Source organism: Phocoena sinus, chromosome 1 (genome assembly GCF_008692025.1).
Source record: "Phocoena sinus isolate mPhoSin1 chromosome 1, mPhoSin1.pri, whole genome shotgun sequence".
NCBI classification, from domain to species: domain Eukaryota; kingdom Metazoa; phylum Chordata; class Mammalia; order Artiodactyla; family Phocoenidae; genus Phocoena; species Phocoena sinus.
The window spans coordinates 9,241,032-9,261,008 of NC_045763.1; the positions used below are offsets into that span (position 1 = coordinate 9,241,032).

The following is a 19,977-nucleotide window of genomic DNA, read 5'->3' on the forward strand; positions in this document are numbered from 1 at the left end:
AGGGGTGTTGGGCTGGCAAAAACCTTGGGCTCCAAGAGGCTCCTTTGAATCACAAGCCCCTGAGCCGCTGCGAAGGTTTCTTGCAGTTCCGGCATAGGCCTGTGCTTTTGACCCGCACTGTCACCCACATCCTCACCTGCGTGGGTGCTGGCGCGCACGCGCTAGCTGGCCGTCGTCGCCGCCCCTCCCACCCACAGAAGTGCAGCATCCTCACCCGCGCCGGTGAGCAGCGCAGACGGAGCCAGTCCATGAAGTCCTACCCGTCCAGCGAGCTGCGGAACGTGTGCGACGAGCACGTGACCTCCGAGGACCCGGGCGAGAAGGAGGACCTCCTGCAGCAGATGCTCGAGCGGAGGTGAGGGAGCGCGGCCGCCTGCGGGGCCGTCAGCCCCTCGCCCGCCCGCCGGGGCTGTCCCCGGGGGCTTGGGGGAGGGGGTCGGGGACGTGGACGGGAAGTGATCCTGCTGAGGGTGTCCTAGGCAGCGTCTGGTTTCTGTATAACAGATACACTCCCTACCCCAACCTATACCCTGACCAGTCCCCAAGCGAAGACTGGACCATGGAGGAGCGCTTCCGCCCACTGACCTTCCACGGCCTGATCCTGCGCTCGCAGCTCGTCACCCTGCTCGTCCGAGGAGTTTGTTATTCTGAAAGCCAGTCGGTGAGTCTCCTTTCTTGTCCCCAGCAGGATTCTGGAAGGCGTGAGGGTGGCAGGAGCACAGTCCGTGCACCTGCCGTCCAGCGGTGTGTGGCCGCGTGGCCCCCGGTGCAGGCAGGGTCCCTGCGCTGAGCCCGAGCAGGGCTGTGAGTTGCCCTCGGGCGCCTCTTCCCGTAGTCTCCTCACCCGGGGCTGAGTGTCCTTCTGGCCGGTGGGCTCTTAATGTAGTTTCTGCCTTTAATGTCTGCCGTGAATGAACTTTGTTACATGTGTTATCCAGAGAAATACCCTTCTTCTCATCGATTCTCCTGTAGTTTTCTTTTTTCTCTTTGGTTTTTGTCGAGATAGCAGGCATGGGTGGGCTGTGTTCAAAGTGGTCCCTATAGCGACCTGGGACACACTTGACCCTTTCAGATGGAGCCTGAAAAAGTCACCCAGAGGACTAGTTTCCAAACTGACTCTCCTGCTTTGGGTCTTGCCTGTGGGCAGCCAGCTGAGGTCCCTCGTGGTCTCACTGGCCTGCAGAAGAGCAGCTCGCATGGGCAGGACAGAAAAGGCCATGGGTGGAGAGGCTCAGGCTTGGGGGTGTGGCCTGTGGGGAGGGCCAGCCCTGCTGGAATGGGGGAAAGGTCACGTGCGGAGCACAGGAGACAGGGAATTTGGAGGCATGAAGTGGGCCAGACTACACAGGGCCTTGCCTGCACGTAGGAGCCGCCAGAGCTGGCCCGAGTCAGCGGTGGACGGGGAGGGCTGTGTGCAGAGGGGAGTTAAGGGGAGGAGAGCGGGGCAGGGCAGTGACTAGCACCTGTGCTTCCTGTGCCCCGCTCGAGAGCTGGTAGTGGCGGCCCAGCTGCCCGCTGACGGTCAGCAGCAGTGAGAGCTGAGGGAAAGTCCAGAAGACTCAGAATGCAGGAGGAGTCGCGAAGCTCCTGTGTGAGTCTCCTGTGGCTGCCGTTTCCAGTCGCCACAACTGGGTGACTTCCAACAACAGCAGGGTATCCTTTCAGAGTTCTCAGGCCACAGGACAAGACACAGGTGTCGGCAGAGCCGTGCTTCCCCTGGAGGCACCTTCCTCGTTTGTGGTGGGTGCCAGCAGTCCTCGGCCTGCCTCGACTGGAGGCTCCCCACTCACATCTCCCTCCTCGTCACCCACTCTGTGTGTCCTCTCCTCTCTCATAAGGACAGCAGTCATTGGGGTTAGAGCCCACCCTACTCCAATATGACCTCGTCTTGATTCCATCCACAAAGGCCTTGTTTCCAATGAGGCCACATTCACAGGTACCAGGTGTTAGGACTCGGACGTATCTTTTGGGGTGACACAAGTCACCCCACACAGCTACTATTAGTTAGCACTTTTCTCGTTGAAACTCTAGAATAGCTCAGGTCTGCTTTACAGATGAAAGGGAAGTTCAGAGAGATTAGGGGACTGGCCCAGGGAGACACAGCTGGGAATTGGCGGAGAGCTGGCTGTGCAGCACGTGCTCTGGCCCCTGCTCTGCCCTGCCCCGCTCTCAGACGCAGAGGGAGGGGGTCTCTAAAGGTGACCCTGCCAGTTGCCGCGTTCGGTGCGAGGACTGTCTCGGTTGGGGTTGCAGAGCGCCAGCCAGCCGCGCCTCTCCTACGCTGAGATGGCCGAGGATTACCCGCGGTACCCTGACATCCACGACCTGGACCTGACCCTGCTGAACCCGCGCATGATCGTGGTGAGACGGGCTTCCCTTGGGGACGGGGCCAGGCACGGAGGCCGAGGGCCTGTCCTGCGTGGACCGCTGCTCGTCTGCACGGTTGGCATCTGATCCTGGCCGGGCAGGACAGGCCACAGGTCCCCTGTGTTGTCTCCTCTGCAGGACGTCACCCCGTACATGAACCCCGCGCCCTTCACTGTTTCCCCCAACACCCACGTCTCCCAAGTTTTCAACCTGTTCAGAACGATGGGCCTGCGGCACTTGCCCGTGGTGAACGCGGTGGGAGAGGTGAGCGTAAGGGCGCGTGTGCCTGCGGCCGCATCTCCTGAAAGGGACCCTCTAAGGGCAGTGCTGCTCTCACCCAGGAAGGAGCAGCAGAATCCCGCAGGGAGGCTTCTCAGACCCGACCTGCTCTGTGGCTCCCCACGGGGGTGAGGGGCCCAGGGGTGGAGGGGAGACTGCGGTAGCTTCGGGAACCTTCCCTTTGCCTCCGGGGTGTTTCTTCTACACCGTCTCCTGTGTGGCCGGCAGATGTCGCCAGCGTCTCACTGGTCTTCCCTTCTGAGGCCCAGAAGCGCTTAGGGCCTTGTCTCTGTCCTGAAACCTTCCTCTTCACCCTTGACCTGATGGCGCCTCCTTGAGGAGGGGGCCAGTTCCCCGCCCTGTTATGGGAGTTTGTAGCAGTAAATGAGGGAGTTTCAGACAAAATACTTGGAGAGTTTTGAAAAGTAAAATACCTAGTAATTATTGCTACAGATTTTTCCATTGTTTTCTCTTTCTTAGAACTCCATTGTTTTTCTTATTCCACAAACATTGGTGTTTGTAGGAAAATATGAAAATATAGATAGGCAGGAAAAAGAAATGCCAAACCCTGATCTCTGTAGAGGCAGCCATGTTAACTTTTCGAAGTATATCTTGTTTTTTTCCTCTGTGTCTAGACATAGAGGTTTTATATGTCAAGGTATAGTGAAGATGTGAACACTGTTTATCCTGTTTAATACCTTAATTTTTCAGTTAATCTATAGGAAATGACTTTCCACAGCAGAAGGTGTTCACTTGGGATACTTTGACAGCTCGGGAGCATTCCGTCGCGTGGCAGTCCGGTCACTCATTCAGTTTTCCTCTGTTGTGCAATATCTAGTCAGATTTCACCATTAACGGTCACCTGTTTGAGGCTTTCGGTGGGTGTCGCCTCGTTGCCCTCCAGGAAGTGACGCCTCTCCAAAGTGAGGGTCACAGCAGGCCCTCCGACGGCACGGCGTGTCCTTACGCGGATTTAGTGGCAGGGAGTCAAATCGTGTTCCTTGAAACACGCTGACAGTTCTAACGCAGTTTATGGTGTGGGACACCCACCTCAGTGACAGCTGTGAGTCACGGCGATGGCTGTGGAAAATACCCTTTTAGGGAGAACTCTGGTTCTCTGGACTCTCATGCTCTGCTGTGCTTCTGTCACTGGCTTGGCGGAGGAGGCCGGGTGTTCCCCACACAAAGCAGTTCTCTGGTTCTCTGGGTACCAGCTAGGCGTCCTAAACTCAACTCAGCCCTGGCGCTGTCTGCTGGGGGTGGCGTCGGGTCCCTCGGATTGAGGGCTCAGCCCCACAAGACTGTTCATCACACCCGCCTTCCCCCCCACTTCAGTTATCAACGGAAAGTCCAGGTTGTCACCTGTGCTCCTGACTGACTGGCTGTAAATAGGAGGTTCCCATGACCCCCTGCTCACAGAACTCCGGAAAACAGTTACTTTATATCCTTTTATAGTAAACAATAATTTAGTAACCCCGGAATGGCCGGATGGAGGAGGTACACCGGGCAAGGGATGTGGGATGGGGAAGGGGTGCCCAACTCTGCATCCTCTCTGGCACCGCCTAGCACCTCACGTGTTCACCAGCCTGGACGTTCTCCAGACCCTGTAGCTCAGGGATTTTAATAGAGGCTTCATGACATAGGCATGATTGATTACATCATTGGCCCCTGGTGCTCGATTCAACCTCCAGCCCTCCCCTCCCACAGCTACAGGGTGGTGAGAATGAAAGTTCCAATCTTCCAGTCACACACTTGGTTCCCTGGGAAACCAGCCTCCATCCTTAAGTGCTTTCTAAAAGTTACTTCATTAACATAAACGCTGGGGTGGTTGAAAGGGGCTTGTTAGGAATAATAAGACACCCTTATTACTCATCACTTAGGAAATGCCAAGGGTTTTAAGAGCTTTGTGCCAGGAACTAGGACAAAGTCCAAATATGTGTTATTATAAATCCCAATATCACAGTGACTCAGGTAGCTCTGCAAGATGGTATTTCTGAGCTGGAGCAGGGGTCACCGCCGCTCAGAAGCCTTCCCTGGGCTCTGCGTCTTGCACAGGCACACCAGGCAGGCTGCGTGTGGTGGCTGAGACGCTAGAGAGCGTGGGCCCTGTTTAAAAAGACATTCACGTTCAGATTCTAGCCGGCCCGACTAAAACCATTTGGAGCCGAATTCATCCCACTGGCCTCCAGCTTGCGATCGCGAGTTGTGTCTTGATCTCGTTCCCATCTAGAAATTAGGTGGCCTTTTTCAAAAAAATTAATTTATTTATTTATTTTTGGGTGTGTTGGGTCTTCATTTCTGTGAGAGGGCTTTCTGTAGTTGCAGCAAGCCGGGGCCACTCTTCATCGTGGTGCGCGGGGCCTCTCACTGTCGCGGCCTCTCGTTGCAGAGCACAAGCTCCAGACGCACAGACTCAGTAGTTGTGACTCACGGGCCTAGCTGCTCCGTGGCATGTGGGATCTTCCCAGACCAGGGCTCGAACCCGTCTCCCCTGCATTGGCAGGCGGACTCTCAACCACCGCACCACCAGGGAAGCCCTAGGTGGCCTTTGAAATGAGTGTCTTGATCACGTTGTCAGGCCTGTCCCCGTCCTTCCAGGACCTGATTCTGGCCCTGCCGTTTATTGAGACGGGCCGGGCAAGCTCTGTCCACTCCTGTCCCTCATGTTCTCGTCCCAGTGGGGTTCACTCTGCGGGTGACTTGGGTCTGTTTCTGCTTCGTCCTAGATCGTTGGGGTCATCACACGGCACAACCTGACACGTGAGTTTCTGCAGGCACGGCTGCGGCAGCACTACCAGAGCCTATGACGGCCCGGCTCGGCCTCGCCACCGCGTGCCAGCCCGTCCTCTCCGGGAGCTGCAGCTCGGGCTCCGCCGCCGTGGCTGGCTAGGAAGATCCCCAGTCGCCCGCTGGCTTGGAAAGCCTACAGTCATCGAACACTTTGCCGTCAGAGCTCCTGGGGGTGGTGTCGAGCCATCAGGGTCTGGACTTGCGTGACCTCAGCCAGTGTCTTCCCGTTTCCTGCCCCCTGCGCCCCCCGATCCAGTGCTGGCACAGGCCCCAGCCCCTCCTCCCCGCTAGCACCAGGACCAGAAGGGAAGTCAGGCCTCACCCACTGGCGGGGGCGCTCGGAGCAGGTTCCCCACCACCTCTTTGCTCCTTTCCTAGGGAACCCAGCTGTTGCCTTAAACCATCATGGGAGGGACCTTGACGGAGGCAAACACTGGGTGGAATGCCAGTTGCAGAATTCAGTCAATTACTAAATTGAGGAATTGGGCCCTGAGGAAACTACGCCTGTTTCAGGGAGGCCCGCCTTCACTGGGACTCTTAAGTTGACATCTTCAGCAGTTCATTTTGAGGGAGGTTCTGCTACTGCGTGTGAGCTGGTGCTCTGGTCTCGCTGCTGTGCTGTGAATCTAGAGCCCTAGAAGCACAAAGCATTCAAATCCCGCTAATAGTTCCTGATCTGCCCTAGGTTTGAGCATTTCGGCTTCCTCTCCATTTTCCAAATTACCCGTGGTCTCTGAGTGCCACGTTTTTACCCTGGTCCTTTTCTTCTCCATGGAATTACTAAACTTCCTTAAGTTTTACCTGCATCTTCCTGGTGAAGCAACCCCAGCCCAGAGGATCTTGGCATCACCCCTAAAAGCAGGGCACCCCTAGATAAAACTGCTTCGCTTGACTCTGGGCAATGGTGCAGTTGTTCAGAAGATGGAAAGGAGTGAATCCTGAGCCGTTCCACTCACAGGTACACGATGTGGCTTAAAAAGCGAGTGTGACAGTACAGCAGGTGTTTACTCGAGGAAGAGGGTGTCTGCCCTTAGCGAGCACCTCTCACTGGCCTCCTGCTGGCCATCCCCAGCCTACCGAGCGGCTCAGTAGTGGAAACTTCAGGAGGGGTTAACAGCGGGGGAGAGGGAGGCGGCTCCTGCCAGCACGTGCCCCGGGGTTTTAACATCAAGCGGAGGAAGCCTCCCTCTCTCTTTCAGTGACTTAGTTTCCCTTTGGGCTGGTTGGTCCTCTCTGAACAGGCACCCAAAGGCATTTGCGCTTACTTTCCTCTTGTGCTCTCTCTACATGTTTAGCAACATCTTAGGCCCATCGTGCAACCATGTGGCAGGTGTGCTCTGAGGGTCAAGGTGGCATTCATTTGCATTACGTTGTTTGTTTGTTTGTTTGTTTGTTTTTTAATCATGGAATTTGCCTGAGGACGTCAGTGCCAGGCCTCAGCAACGCAGTTCTCTCCCCTCAGCCTCCGGACTTCTGTTGCCGCCTTTAAGCCTGGGGAGTGGGTGTCTGCCCGGCTTTGCTGGCTCAGGTCTTGCGCTCCACACACTCTAGGGAACAACCACCTACGCTGGGGGGCTGCGTCAGCATCATTGCCAATGACTCTGGCCCCTCCGTTCCTCCATTTTCTTAATCTCTTTGACCAGGATCACTTGAACCTACAAAATTTTCAACTTCCTTGAGTGCACTTGACTTATGAAACACAGATGAAACTCCCAGTAAGTAGTTCGGGAAATCACAAGGACCAAAAGGGCAAGCCCTTCTAAATGTGATTGTGTTCAACCAGCTGCCAGTATTTTAAGGCAGCATTCGGAACTTGACCGCATTATTTCTTTCATTGAGAAGCAAACCGATGCCCAAGTCAGGCGAGTGGCATGACCGCCCATACCAGGAACCTGCTTTCCTCTTCCCTCTCCTTTCCTCTCCTGAAATTGGTAGCACTGAGGTCCTGCTTGAGGATCTCCCACCTCCAGAGGGCAGGGTCGCAGGCTGCTGGCCTCCTGGACACCCTGGGTGAGTGGTGTCGGGATTTATGCCTCCTGCACATCACGTCGTGTTTAAGTCACCAGATATTTGTTCCCTTCAGTGTAGCCCAGGGATAGACGGCAGAGAGCAAACGCCTCCATCCCCAGAACGGACTGGACGGCCACCAAGGAGGACCCAAACCCAGCCCCTCTGGGAAGGCACGTTATTTCCTGTCCTCTCCTGGCATCTTGCCCTTTCCAGACAAGCCCAGAGACGAGCGGGGCTCCACTTGTAACAAAATAACTGTAAGCCTCCCTCCTTTGATTTCTGTTAGAAATCTGCATCTCAACGTCCTGCCTGTTGCCAGCCTGATCACCTCCCAGTGAACCTGGCACCTGGATAAACAGAAACCCTCGGGGGCTGGGGCTGGGGTTGGCTAGAGATGGTTTTCTGTTTCCCTGGCGGAGGTGATGGGGGAGGGGCCCAAGAGTCCCCACCCGACTGGGGGACCTTTGTGCTCTGGGGGACGATTTGCTTGTGACCTTGTTTAACTAACAGTTCCGGACAGGAATGGACACTCGTATACTTGACCCAGCTGACCATATGACATTTCTGATGCAAAATCACGCACTAACACGGCCCTGGGGGGACGAGAAAGCCTCCGGAAAGGCCAGCAGTGCCCTCCCAGGCCTGCAGTATTGATGTGCAGTGTTGCCCCACGGCTCGTGGACCTTGGTCATTTCAACAGTAGCAGCTTCCTTTCTGTTTGCACTGTTTGTTTGTATGGTAATGTTAGCTAGTTCTACTGTGTATATAAGTTGTATTTTTTTTAATTTGTAAAACTCTATTATTTGAACTCTTGGAAGTTCTCACTAACTGTAACATGTCAGAATAAAATGTCTTCATCTCCAGCCTCCTCTTGTCTCCGCCGTGCACGTTCTTTAGAGTGGTACACACTTGGTTTTCATTTCACCCCCTCTCTTTCTAATATGTAAAAATTGCACAGCTGGGGAGGGGGTTTATGGTCTCAGGTCTTTTTCTGTAGCTCTCCCAGCAGGACTCTTCATCCGCAGGGGGCCACTTACCACCTTAGTATAAGAACCAGTTTAGTCCTGGGGATCTTAGCAAAAACCACCGGTGTTCCCCGTCTCCTGTTCCCCCTTCACATCGATGCTGTTGGGCCTAGTTTACAGGTCCTTTCCTCCTATAAAGCCACCTGTCCTTCCAGCCGTTCCTTCCCGCAGCAGTCGGTGGAGAAGCCATTCGGTTCCCGTTGGTGTTGCGTTTAGGAGGCTGCCCCACAGGCAGATCTCCCCGATGTCCAACCAGAACAAATGGACCTGGTGCTGGGCGTGAGGGTGTTTAGCCGTTGAAGCCAGCTTCTGTCCCTGCCACCTGCCATGGCTCTTTGCTCACATTTTGTTTCGCCGGAAACGTGATTTTCTTGGTCTCCAGTTCTGCCTCGAGTTGCCACTCCACAGTGGCAAACCGTCTCAGTCGGCTCAGGTCCCTCCGCCCATCCCCCCTTCCGCCCATTTACCCCCCCGCCCCCCCCCCCCGCCATCCACCCATCCCTGAGGGTCCTCTGAGTTTCAGGGGCGTCTCTTGTGCGTTTGGGTATTTGGCACGTTCAGTGAATTCCATTGGCGAGCACCCGCTGTGTCACTGCGACACCTTGGCAGTGAGCCCAGGTCCCCACTCCTCTCCTCTCAGCAGCTCCCACTCCCCCAGTGCCGGACCTCAGGAGCCGGCTTTGGACAGACCCTTCTTCCTTGCTCTCCACCCTCCTGGTCCTTGTTAGTCCTCTGTTCTTGGCTTTCCACCCTCTGCGTTCAGAGTCCACGTAAGGAACATCTCTATGAGAAGTGGTTACCTTACTGTTCTTTCCCCACCTCCCTCTCTAACCATCAATTCACTCCTGGCCTCCCCTTCCCTCTACAAGGAGCACGTTGCTAATTTATTTCCTCTTTTCTCAATTTCTGTACCAGACCAGGAGAATTTGACCAACATTTATAGAGCACCCAACGTGCCACGTGCTGCCCGGGCTGCTGAAGGGGCATTGACCCTCCAGGAGCTTGCAGTTCAGTTGCATACCAAGACAAATTGTGGTCTATGATAATAGCTATACGATAGTTATAAAAACGCTGCCAGTGAAGAGCTCGATTTGTCCTGGGCATGTGGTGTCAGGGAAGGCTTCAGGGAAGAAGTGGCATTCTCAATGAGCCTTGAGAAATGAGCAAAACGGTCTCAAGGGCTCTGGATAGAGGGCATTCTAGGTGGAAGGAGCAGCATGAATAAGGGTGTGGGGAAGCGAAGGTGGAGGGTTGTCGGAGGAGTGTCGTAGAATCTGATTCGGAGAGTGTGGTGTCAGGGGGTAACGGCTGGGAAAATTGGTCAGAGCACTGCTTCATGTTGCAGGTGAACTCAGGGCCTGGTACTTTCTGCTTTGGGCAGCACCCTTTTCAGAAGCAGATACAAAAAAACTTCTCCAGTGGCTCCCACCTTAGTAAAACCTACAAGTCCAAACACGTTGGACCTGAATTGGGGAAAGCCAATGGCTAATTTTTAAATTTAGTGCCCAAAAGTCACAGAAACTTGAAGTTTGTCAGCACAGCAAACATTTTCTTTCTTCACTTTGCTCAGCTTTTAAACCCAAATATCCTGCCTACTCTTCTTCAGATTAAAAGTACAATTCACTCAGCTGGCGCACTACCTCTCAAAAGGTGTCAGAGAAGAGTTAGTGCCCTCATTTTACATATGTGCCTCTAAAAAATAATAATAACAGTAACGAAAAAGCACTAAGTGTACAAAAAGTGTCATATTGAGTACAAGCTACGTTCGATGTAACCAGAAGAAAAGCCCAGATGTTTGTAAGTTTTCTTTTCAATAAATAAGTGCCCTGAATGTGAGCAAATCTGAATATAAAGATAAATGCCCTTTTGGTCTCCAGGGGCTTTTTCAGGATCCATGGCGAGGCTGCAGTATGAGTGAGAGCAAGTTGAAAGCTGTGGTTTGAGACCCGACCCCCTACACACACACACACACACACACACACACACACACACACACGCACACACCGTGCTCACGGAGGGAGAAATGAAAGGAAGCCGAAGTTGTCCAAACCCATAGAATGTACACTACCAAGAGTGAACTCGACGTGAACTATGGACGTTAAGTGATCATGATGTGTCATTGCAGGTTCGTCCATGGTAACAAATGTCCCACTCTGGCAGGGATGTTGATAATGGAGGAGGATGTACATGTGGGGCGGACAGGGATATGTGGGAAATCTCTACTTCCTGTTCAATTTTGCTGTGAACCTCTAACTGCTCCCCAAAATAAGTTTGTTATTTTTTTAAAAAAGGAGGAAGAAAAGAACTGAGCATTATTCTCTTTGACAAAAGGTAAAATGACAAGGACTATCAGGCTGAACTCCCTTCCCCAGGAAATGAAAGAGATCACACCAAGCCTCCAGCTTCTGTCCGTGGTGCTGAAGTTTATTCATTTTCAAACCGATGTCAGTAACAGGTGATTAAAATTTAACGCATGGGCGGGAGAAGTGGAGAAGCCACAACTAAACCACTTTATCTACATTTAGCATAAAATGTGAGAAATGTTGACAGGAGGCTGATGCTTCAATAGGACGCTCGTCACAACTCAACCTGATGGCAACCAGATGGGACAAAGTTGAGTGAGAGATCCCAGGGGGTGAGGGTCTCTTGAAGTCTGCCCGGGGCCTGGCCAGCCTTTTCCTCCCTGGCCGTTATCTTCGGTACTACAAAGAGAGCAGAGACATGTTTGGCTTGGTGACCTGCCTCCACTGGGAAAAGTCAGCTTCATAGGACCGTGCTCCCTTCCCACCAGCACCCCCCCTCCAGCTTGACGACCCTCTGAGTTCCACGAACTGGTAAACAAATTGCCCATTAGAAGCCAGTAAAACCCATCCTGGTAAATTCCGATCCTTCGGGATCTGACAGTTCCTCGAGGGCCATGAACTGCCAATCAGCAGTGCGCAGGTGACTTGGCCCCGTGAACATATTAAGTTCCCGGTGCTCCTAGCAGTAACTTCTTTTCCTCTTAGCATTTTCTCAGCAGACTGTAGCTGAGGATGGTATCATGGTTCTGAGACTCATGGGGCACCTACCCAGTTGGGACAGAAATTTCAAAGGGAGTAAACTTCTGTGCTGTTCCCTTTCCTGCTGAAGGTGTCCCCTGGTGGTATTCTTTCACAAGGTTTGAACCTCAACAAAACCACAATTTCCTTCCCGTCCACCCCATTTCCATCCGCAGTTCCTCTTACCCGGAAGCTGTTGCAGCCCAGTCCACTCTGGGCTCCAATCCTGTCCATCCTGCCCCCGAAGCAGCTGGACCTCCGCAGGCTCCGAGGGGCAGCGAGCAGCGCCCTCAGCTTGCTGTTCAGGAGGGCAGATCTATCGGAGGGTTCCCAGGGGCCCCGCCCAAGGGCACCCCCATCTCTCTGGGCTGGGTGGACCTCCCCGGTCCAGGGAGGCACCTCAGAAAGGGGGCTGAGAGGGACCCCAGCTTCTTCATTCTGATCGCTTAGTACTTGTTGGGTCACAGCCTCATCTTCTAAAGGCATCTTGTCCTCCAAATGGTCCAGCAAGTTCTTTACGAAAGGAAAACAGGGAAAGGGAGAAGTCTCACTGCCTGGCTCAGCGTCACAAAGCCCCCTCATCCCAGACCGTGCCCCTTTCCTGGCCCTACCTTGAAATCCATCAGGTCTGCGTTGGACACAGAGCCATACACGGGGTTCGCTCCGGTTTGCCCTGGGAGCTGAAACGCCAGAAAGAGGAGGAAGCTCGCGGCGATGGTGGCAGAGCCCATGCTGGCATCGGCCAAGGGGTGGTCTGGTACTTGCTGCCTCTTCTCTCTCCTCTCTGCTTTCCCACCCGTGGCCTTCCTCCGTCTCCGTCTCCCAGCTGCCCTGCGCCTCCTCTTTTTATAGCCCCTTGGCTCTCTGAGAGCACAAGAGGGACGGAACCCTCCCCATTCTGTCACTTGCAGCGATAAAGCAGCTGAGCGAGGAGCCAGCAGAAGATGCCCTTTTAAAGTTATCAGAGTCCAGCCAGCTCGTCACAGCCCCTCCACCTTGAGCAGCTCCAACGAGCCGGGACCCCCAGCTGCAGGAGCCACATTCTTGTTGATTTGCCTCAAGAGCTTCCCACTTCAAAGGTGTGAGAAGAGCAAAAAAGAGTCCTTGGTTATCTCACAGCGATGCCTCAGGCTTCTTTCTCATCAGCAGCTGGACCCACGCGGGGAAGCAGAGGGTGACGGTTGGCCGGTGCCCAGCTCCCCCGTTGGTTTGCGGCTCAGCTGTCAGGGACTCCAAATAAGGGCGGGAGGGGAGGAAATGGCAGGCAGCCGGCAGCTCAGCTCAGGACAAATTAGTCCAAATGCTCGAGCTGGCCTCATACCTGACTCATCGGCGGCGAGGGCAGACCTCTCCCTCCACAGGGCTGTCCTGACACCTGGCTGCCACTCTCAGTGGTCAGGTGAAAAGGGAGTTATTTTTTACATACTACGTCAGAACCAAATGTGACAAATGTCCCAAGAACTCCACTCCCAAATAGAAACACAAGAAAAGTTTTGGGAGCACAATCATTCCTCTGCAAACCTCCCCCCCCCCCGCTTCACCGCACGGCTCCCCCCAAGGCGCTGGGGGAGATTGGCGCTAAAAGGATACATGCATTTACATTTATAGAAGCTCGCTGCTTCTCAGACTCTGGGTTTGAAGCTTGTAACGCCTCACACCTCGCCGGGAAAGCTCCCGTGGCGAAGTTGGCTGATGGAGCGAGGTGGGATGCAGCTGTGGCCCATGGAATTTCCCTTAATGCCTCCCATGTCCTTCTCCAAGGCCAGGCAAGGGATGAGCCACTGAAGCCGCCATTTTCCTGGTCCCCAAAAGAGAAGTACCAGGCAGGAGCCTGTCCACATGTAGTGAGTGGCCTCCACTTACCAAGCACTGGACTTAACGCTCTACACTCTTCAATGTAACGTATCCGGGGGAAACACTACACTTGAAGGGATGAGAGCCCTGCATTGCAGCCCCAAACAAGCCAAACTGCACACATCTTTGGGGCCTTATTCTCCTCATCTGTGAGGCTCATAAGAGCTATTAATATGTGAACGTATTTTGAAGTGTGAATTGCTATATAATTGCACGATGCTCACAATGGTTGTCCTTACTGGGTGGTTGGAATGTGCCGGGTACCGCGCTGAGAGTTTATAACGGATTCTTTCCTTTCATCACCAGCCCCAGAAGGTGGGTAGTATTGTCCCCGTTCATAGAGGAACAGAACTGAGACTGAGAGCATCTGTCACTTGCCCAATGTCACTCGGCAGACCCAGGACTCGGACCCCAGGTCTGACGCCAACGCCTGTACTTTCCACCCACTTCCCAGATCCCGCTGCTTCTTTGCATGAAGGTTTCTTAACAAGCCCTTTAGTCTCAGTTCCTGATTAAACACCAACCCTAATCCAGACTCTCAGGTTGCCTCTGAGCACCTCCTCGCCTTCCCCCTGCCCCTGGACTGTACTTTGCGTGCTTGGCAAGTCTGCGGACTATCTCAGGAAAAGCACCACATCCAAGCCCCATGACCTATTTACACACCTAACGTGTTTCAATCTACCCCGTAGAAGCTCAGGAAATGTGGGTGGAATGACAGCTCTGTCCTGGCCGGACCCTCCCCCAACTGTGCTCACTCCTTGGCTTATCAGAAAGAGAGGCTGTTACGCAGTGAGAGGGCAGGAAATCCGGGCACTACGTGGCCAGGGGTCATGAGAGGTGTTGCGGGGGGCGGTGGTTATTCTAAAGGAGAAAAGATTTGGGTCGGCCAAACTCAACTTGAAATCCGAAATGAGCGCAATTCTGAGTAGGAGCGCTGGGGACAAAGAACCGCTGTATCCTGAAGAGTCTCTGGAATGTGCTCACAGTTTAATAGCTGGGGTGGCAGTGTTATTATTAGCAAAGAGGATTCAGTGAGCAGCCACCCTGGGAGAACTGATGCTCCGTGCTGCGTGCGTCACACAGCCTGTCTCCTGGAGATACCCTTTGAGACAGACCTTTGGTGCAGGCAAGACTTCCGGAAGGGCATCTTGGCAGGTGGCCTCTGCCACGGCTTGGCCTCTGGGGGCTGATGCGGTTCCTGCGTCCTGAGCCACTTCTGAAGTCTGTTGGCGGCCCAAGGAAAAGCGGAAATCCCGTCCAAGGTTCCAGAAGGAGAATTTCAGAATTTTCCCAGCTCCTTTTGTTAAAGTTACGTTTCGTCTTCTAGAGTGAAACTGGAGTGGGGCACGAGTGTCATTTGTTGAGTTTCTTCTATTGTTTTGGGGTTTTTGTGGAAGGTGGGTGGCAAAAAAAAGAATACTTAGGTTTATTGCCCTGACTTTGTATAGGACCAGCACCACCCCCTGCACTAACAGGGCCCAGGGCAAAGAGATAATCCCCAAATACACTTACCGCCAAACCCTCTTAAAGCCTTTGACTTGTCATTGAAATGGAAAATGCCTTGACGTAGAGTTTCTCTTCATTTTCGTGCCCCTGTTCCACTTCGGGGGTATGTGTGGAGGAGTTAATATTTAATGGGATGTTTAGAAGCCAGCCTGTGGGAGTGAGAGAGAAGGAAAGCAAAAGGTACAGAAGACCAGGCCCACCCTCCACCTCCACCTCTCCCACTCGCTGAAAAATGAAAAGGCTTTATTTCCTTATCACTGGAAAGAAGTCGTCTTAGTCCTATGATGGAACAAAGGTTGCAGATGCGTGGGAGGATCCAGAATGGGCTAACTCCAGTGTCTAGTTTGGTTTCATGACTCTCCGTGGGGATGCTGTGGGCTGCCTCGGGGAGCCATGAGGGCCCAGCAATGTCACATGTGGGCAGAACTGGTGTGAAAACCCCAGCACATTCATGGGACAAGTCTGTTAGACCTAAATAGCCTAAAGCAGAAGCCCCAGTTGGGAGAAATTGGTAGGACATTGGTGCGTATTTAGGAATGATTGCTTTGGACTTTGAAAACTATGTTCTGTTTCTCTGGTGCAACATGGAGGTCACTGAGACTGGAATTTGGGGGCAGCTTCCCCAGGAAAAAAGGCCCAAGACAAGGTGATTTGCTAAAGCTTTATGGGGGTTCTAGTTCACGGGAAGTAAGAGTGAGGAGCAAAGGGAAGTGAGATAGTGTATTAGTCAACAACTGCTGCGTGACAAATTACCCCAAACCTTAGCAACTATACATCTATTATCTAATAGCTCCTGTGGACCAGGAATCTGGTTCTGCTTTAGCTGGGGGCCCCTTGTTCAGAGCTCACACAGGCTACAATTAAGATGTTGGCCGGGGCTGCGGTCATCTCAAGACTTGGCTGGGGATCTGCTTTCAAGCTCACTCGTGTGTCTGTCGGCAGGTCTTCGGGTCCACGCTGACTGTTGGCTGGAGATGTCAGTTCCTTAGTGCGTGGGCTTCTCCACAGAGATGCCGCTGACTTCCTTTAGGTAGAGAGGGAAACATCATGTAAGCCATCATCTCTTTGTAACCTAATCTTAGATGCGGTACCCCATCATTTCTGTTGTACTGTGTTCATTAGAAGTGAGCCATAAGGTCCAGCCCATACTCAGAGGGAGGGGATTACCAAGGGATGAATACCAGGAGATGAGCATCAATGGGGGCCATCTCAGAGGCTGCCCACCACAGGTAAGGAAAGAGAAAGAGCAAATATAAAGTGATATGTTACCAAGCCGGCCACAGCTTTGCGAGAACAGCTTAGTGGTTGGTCGGTCGGCTGTTGGTCATGCTGCACGTCTCCAGAGAGCTTTGTGGAACCCAGCACCTTCGAACAGTCTATGAGGAGAGAAAAGGGAGAGGGCACTGCATTAGATCCCTAGGGCTGCTGTAACAAAGTACCATAAACTGGGTATCTTAAAACAACAGAAGTGTATTGTCTCACAGTTCTGAAAGCTAGAGTCTGAAATCAAGGTGTCAGCAGGGCCAGGCTCCCTCCACAGCCTGTAAGGAAGGATCCTTCCTCGTCTCTTGCAGCTTCTGGTAGCTGCCGGCAATCTTTGGCATTCCTTGACTTGTAGATGCATCCCTCCAGTCTCTGTCTCTGTCATCATATGACCGTCTTCCCTCTCTGTGTTTCTCTCTTTTCTTCTTATAAAGACACTAATCATATTGGAATAGGAGTCCACCCTACTCAAGTATGACCTCATCTCAACTAATTACATCCACAATGACCGTGATTCACAAACACCCCCTCCAGCATACCACCCAAGGACATACATGAGGGCCCACCCCTGCACCTTGCCCTCCCTAGGGGCCTCACAGGACCTTCATGCCTCACCCGCTGGCTAAGTCATGAAGGTTCTGCTCTCTCCCCCGATGCAGGAAGAACCAGGTCGAGGAGTCCAGGGCAGGGAGGCCAGTTAGGAAGCTGGTGTGCCAATATGAGTGGTGAGGGAAGGAAGGAAGAGTGGACGTGGTACCTGCCTGGGTGGTCCAGCCAAAGAATGGAGTCAAGGAAGATTCCAAGGGCTGAAGTCATCGAGGGTGGAGCCCTGGGAGACGGTTTACTCATTTGGGAGTGTCATAGTTTGGGTTCTCCTGAATCTGAGACAAGTATTCAAGCAAAGTAGTTTATTTTGGAGATAATCCCAGGAAATACTGGCAGGAGAGTGGGGAAGTGACCAGGGAGAGGAGTTTAGCTGCACGGATCACTGTGGGCAGTTGCAGCTTAATCCCAACCCCGCCGCAGAGAAATCCAGTAACCAGTGAAAGATACACACCACCTGTGAACAGAGGGCTCTCCTAGGTGTTGGCTGAGGGTTGTTCCTGGTCCGTGTCAATTCCCCAGCACTTCCTGCCTGCCCGCAGGAAGTGGACTCTGGCTGCCAGAGGAATGTCCTCGGGCAGGAAAGTGCAGTCCTGCTGGATGAAATTAGGGCTGGTGTGCACTGAAGCAGCAAGGGCAGGGGCTATACTTGGCAGTGCCAGAGACAAGACACTGGGGGCACAAGGGTGGGAGCCAAGGTCCCATGGCTGAAATGTTCCAGGATGCCCAGGCAGCTGTATGGAGCCTGGCTCCTGACCCCACGGGAGAAACGGGCCACTTAGTAGAAAAGCACTGATTGCATGAAAAATCCTACAGAGACAGGGATAGAAGGTTGAGAACTGCAACACGAACAAAGACAAATGGCCAAGTTCATGACTTTGTTTACACCTGCTTCTGCATGAGGAAAGAATGCACTTTTCTTTCTTGCCACAAATCATTCTCAGAAGGGTCAAAGCTGGGAATCCCTTGGCAGTCCAGGGGTTAGGACTCCGTGCTCTCACTGCCGAGGGCCTGGTTTCGATTTTGGTTGGGGAACTAAGGTCCCAGGTCCCACAAGGCGCGCGGTGTGGCAAAAAAAAAAAAAAAAAAAAGTCAAAGCTGCCACGAGAGGGATGGAGAGGGGAACGCAGCATCAGTGACATGAGATGTAGCGTTCAGGCCCAACACTGTCCTGACTTCAGTAACCTCAAAACTGGAGACCCAGCAAAGCCAGTCTACCCTCTACTGAAGCTCCTTCCAGCTGTGAAGCCGTGGGCTAGGCATCCTTGGGCCTGTGTCCACCAACATGTCTTTCTGGGTAGATTCCAGTGACAAGCATCCATGGAGATACATAATCTGGCAGCTTCTTTGGAGGACGAGGTTGATAATAGGAAAGTCAGGGAGGTTAAGGCCATGGCTATAGCTACATGGGGATGTGTTTGAAGGGGCCAGGGTCACAGGTGAGGGGGGGCTGGTTCTAAAGGGCACCCATAGATGACGCACGTGCCACAGCACTGCCCGCAAACACCAAACACAGGGGGAGCTCAATGAGATGTCACTTCATTGGGTACGTCAGGCCACCCACTCCCCATCCTCCAGAAGACATATTTGCTTCCTTCACAGTTTGTTTTGGGGTCCTCTCTCCTGGACTTTTGCTTGGGGAAAAGGTTCAAGTAAAAGGATATATCTGTATCATACATACAGACTCCACTGCCTGAGCCCTACTTATGGAAGAGCTGGACTTACCTGGAAGAATTCTGAAGTGCTGGCTGGGTTGGTAGAGTGGGCATTCTGGGAGGAGGTCTGTCTTCATCACCTGAGCAGGGGGAGAAAGTTGCCAATACGCAGCAGCCCCAAATGGGGAACTGAGTGATGCCATTAAGAGGGGGACCTTCCAACCCACCAGCAAGCCTAATTCACTGGCTTGGGAAAGGTTGGGTTGTGCAGTGGTTAGGGGCCTGGCTGCTGGACCAGTATGCGTGGGCTTGAATCCTGGCTCTGCCACTTACTAACTGCGGGACCCTGAGAAAGTCACATTACCTCTCTGTGCCTCGATTTCCCCATCTGTAAAATGAAGGATAAGAGTTCTTCCTGCATAGTTGTTGCAAGGACTAATATGAGTACATGGAACTGGGCCTGGTACATAGTGAGGCCTTTATAAATGTTAACTGTGCTAATTACTCATTACCGTCCTGGGTCAAAAACATTAGGCAGGGCTTCCCTGGTGGCGCAGTGGTTGAGAGTCCGCCTGCCAATGCAGGGGACACGGGTTCGTGCCCCGGTCCGGGAAGATCCCACATGCCGCAGAGCGGCTGGGCCCGTGAGCCATGGCCGCTGAGCCTGCGCGTCCGGAGCCTGTGCTCCGCAACGGGAGAGGCCACAACAGTGAGAGGCCCGCGTACCGCAAAAAAAACAAAAACAAAACAAAACAAAAAAAACATTAGGCAAAGATGGCTCACAGTTTTATTGGAAAATAAGTTGGTCCTAAAACCTTACCTTCAAAATCTGAATCTCATTAGATATGTCTAATGCACACTGGGTTAAAATGAGAAATAACACGAAGACCCACCACTTCTCTTTCCCTCTCACTCAGAGAAACATCAGATGAGAACAGCAGAAAAGCCATAAGAGAGTCACGTGGATCTCTGCTCAAACCTCAGTGTTGGCACTTAGCAGCTGAATGCTTTCAGGTAAGATGCTTCCCTTTTCTGGGTCTCAGTTTTCTCATCCATAAAGAGGGGATAATAATAGTCCTGTCCTCCTGCAGAGCTGGGATCGTAAAAGGCATTCTAAGCAGAGGAAACTGCATGAGCTGAAGCCTGGGAGCCTGAAAGCAGGAGAGAGCTCGCAGCATGACCTGGGGTGCCTGGAACCCAAGATGCAGGGGAAGGAGGACCCTGAGAGGAGAGGGCAGTGACCTCTACCAGGACTCCCTGCTGATTAAGGCAACACAGCAGGATTCCAGTGCTTGTCTCCTTTTCTGCCTTGGAATAACGGTCTTCTCCCTCTAAGGCAGAGAGGAAGTGAAGACGTGGGGCCCCGAAGGAAGGCACCCTGAAATGCTGGGCCTCTTTCAGGCACTTCTAAACTTATGGGCTCAGGAAATGAAAATGCTATTAAACTCAGGGTTTAGAAACCTCCTTTCCAGGATGACATCAGGAATTGAAGACTTGAACCTGAGGTTTGGGGCAGATGGAGGGCTCACCCCTATCAGGAATGCAAATAAGCTGGCATATCTCTTTCTCTCTCTCTCTCTCTCT

At 53.0% G+C, this 19,977-nt stretch overlaps 2 protein-coding genes and 1 long non-coding RNA gene across 7 annotated transcripts in view; 1 reads left to right on the top strand and 2 right to left on the bottom strand.

Annotated features, from left to right (window-relative positions):
- The window catches only part of CLCN6 (chloride voltage-gated channel 6), a 29,374-nt gene extending 21,060 nt beyond the window's left edge, over window positions 1-8,314 (top strand). For 4 of the 5 annotated variants that reach the window (XM_032620737.1, XM_032620905.1, XM_032620822.1 and 1 more), the window contains 5 exons: window positions 198-355; window positions 505-661; window positions 2,254-2,361; window positions 2,506-2,631; window positions 5,373-8,314. In XM_032620737.1, the coding sequence (XP_032476628.1) occupies window positions 198-355; window positions 505-661; window positions 2,254-2,361; window positions 2,506-2,631; window positions 5,373-5,453 (630 nt within the window). In that variant the 3' untranslated portion in view covers window positions 5,454-8,314. Of the gene's footprint in view, window positions 1-197; window positions 356-504; window positions 662-2,253; window positions 2,362-2,505; window positions 2,632-5,372 lie in introns of those variants that run through there. The other variant, XR_004348167.1, reaches the window with a different exon arrangement.
- Window positions 8,315-10,872: 2,558 nt separating this feature from the next.
- NPPA (natriuretic peptide A) lies at window positions 10,873-12,928 on the bottom strand. The gene is made up of 3 exons (XM_032645246.1): window positions 12,124-12,928; window positions 11,699-12,025; window positions 10,873-11,173 (listed from the first exon to the last, which is right to left on the bottom strand). Exons 1-3 carry the CDS (start codon window positions 12,241-12,243, stop codon window positions 11,162-11,164), a joined length of 459 nt encoding a protein of 152 aa, XP_032501137.1. The 5' UTR covers window positions 12,244-12,928; the 3' UTR covers window positions 10,873-11,161.
- A 2,670-nt stretch (window positions 12,929-15,598) lies between these two features.
- LOC116744360 lies at window positions 15,599-17,056 on the bottom strand. Its single transcript, XR_004347022.1, has 3 exons — window positions 16,751-17,056; window positions 16,142-16,248; window positions 15,599-15,896 (listed from the first exon to the last, which is right to left on the bottom strand). It is a non-coding gene; the product is annotated as an uncharacterized LOC116744360 (long non-coding RNA).
- Window positions 17,057-19,977: the final 2,921 nt, after the last annotated feature.

What these genes read in the sequence shown, in the direction of transcription:
- NPPA (XM_032645246.1), bottom strand. Translation starts at nt 12,243, where the DNA reads ATGGGCTCTGCCACCATCGCCGCGAGCTTCCTCCTCTTTCTGGCGTTT. An exon ending in CAGACCTGATGGATTTCAAG is followed by an intron (nt 12,026 to 12,123) that starts GTAGGGCCAGGA and finishes CCTTTCGTAAAG; the next exon opens with AACTTGCTGGACCATTTGGA.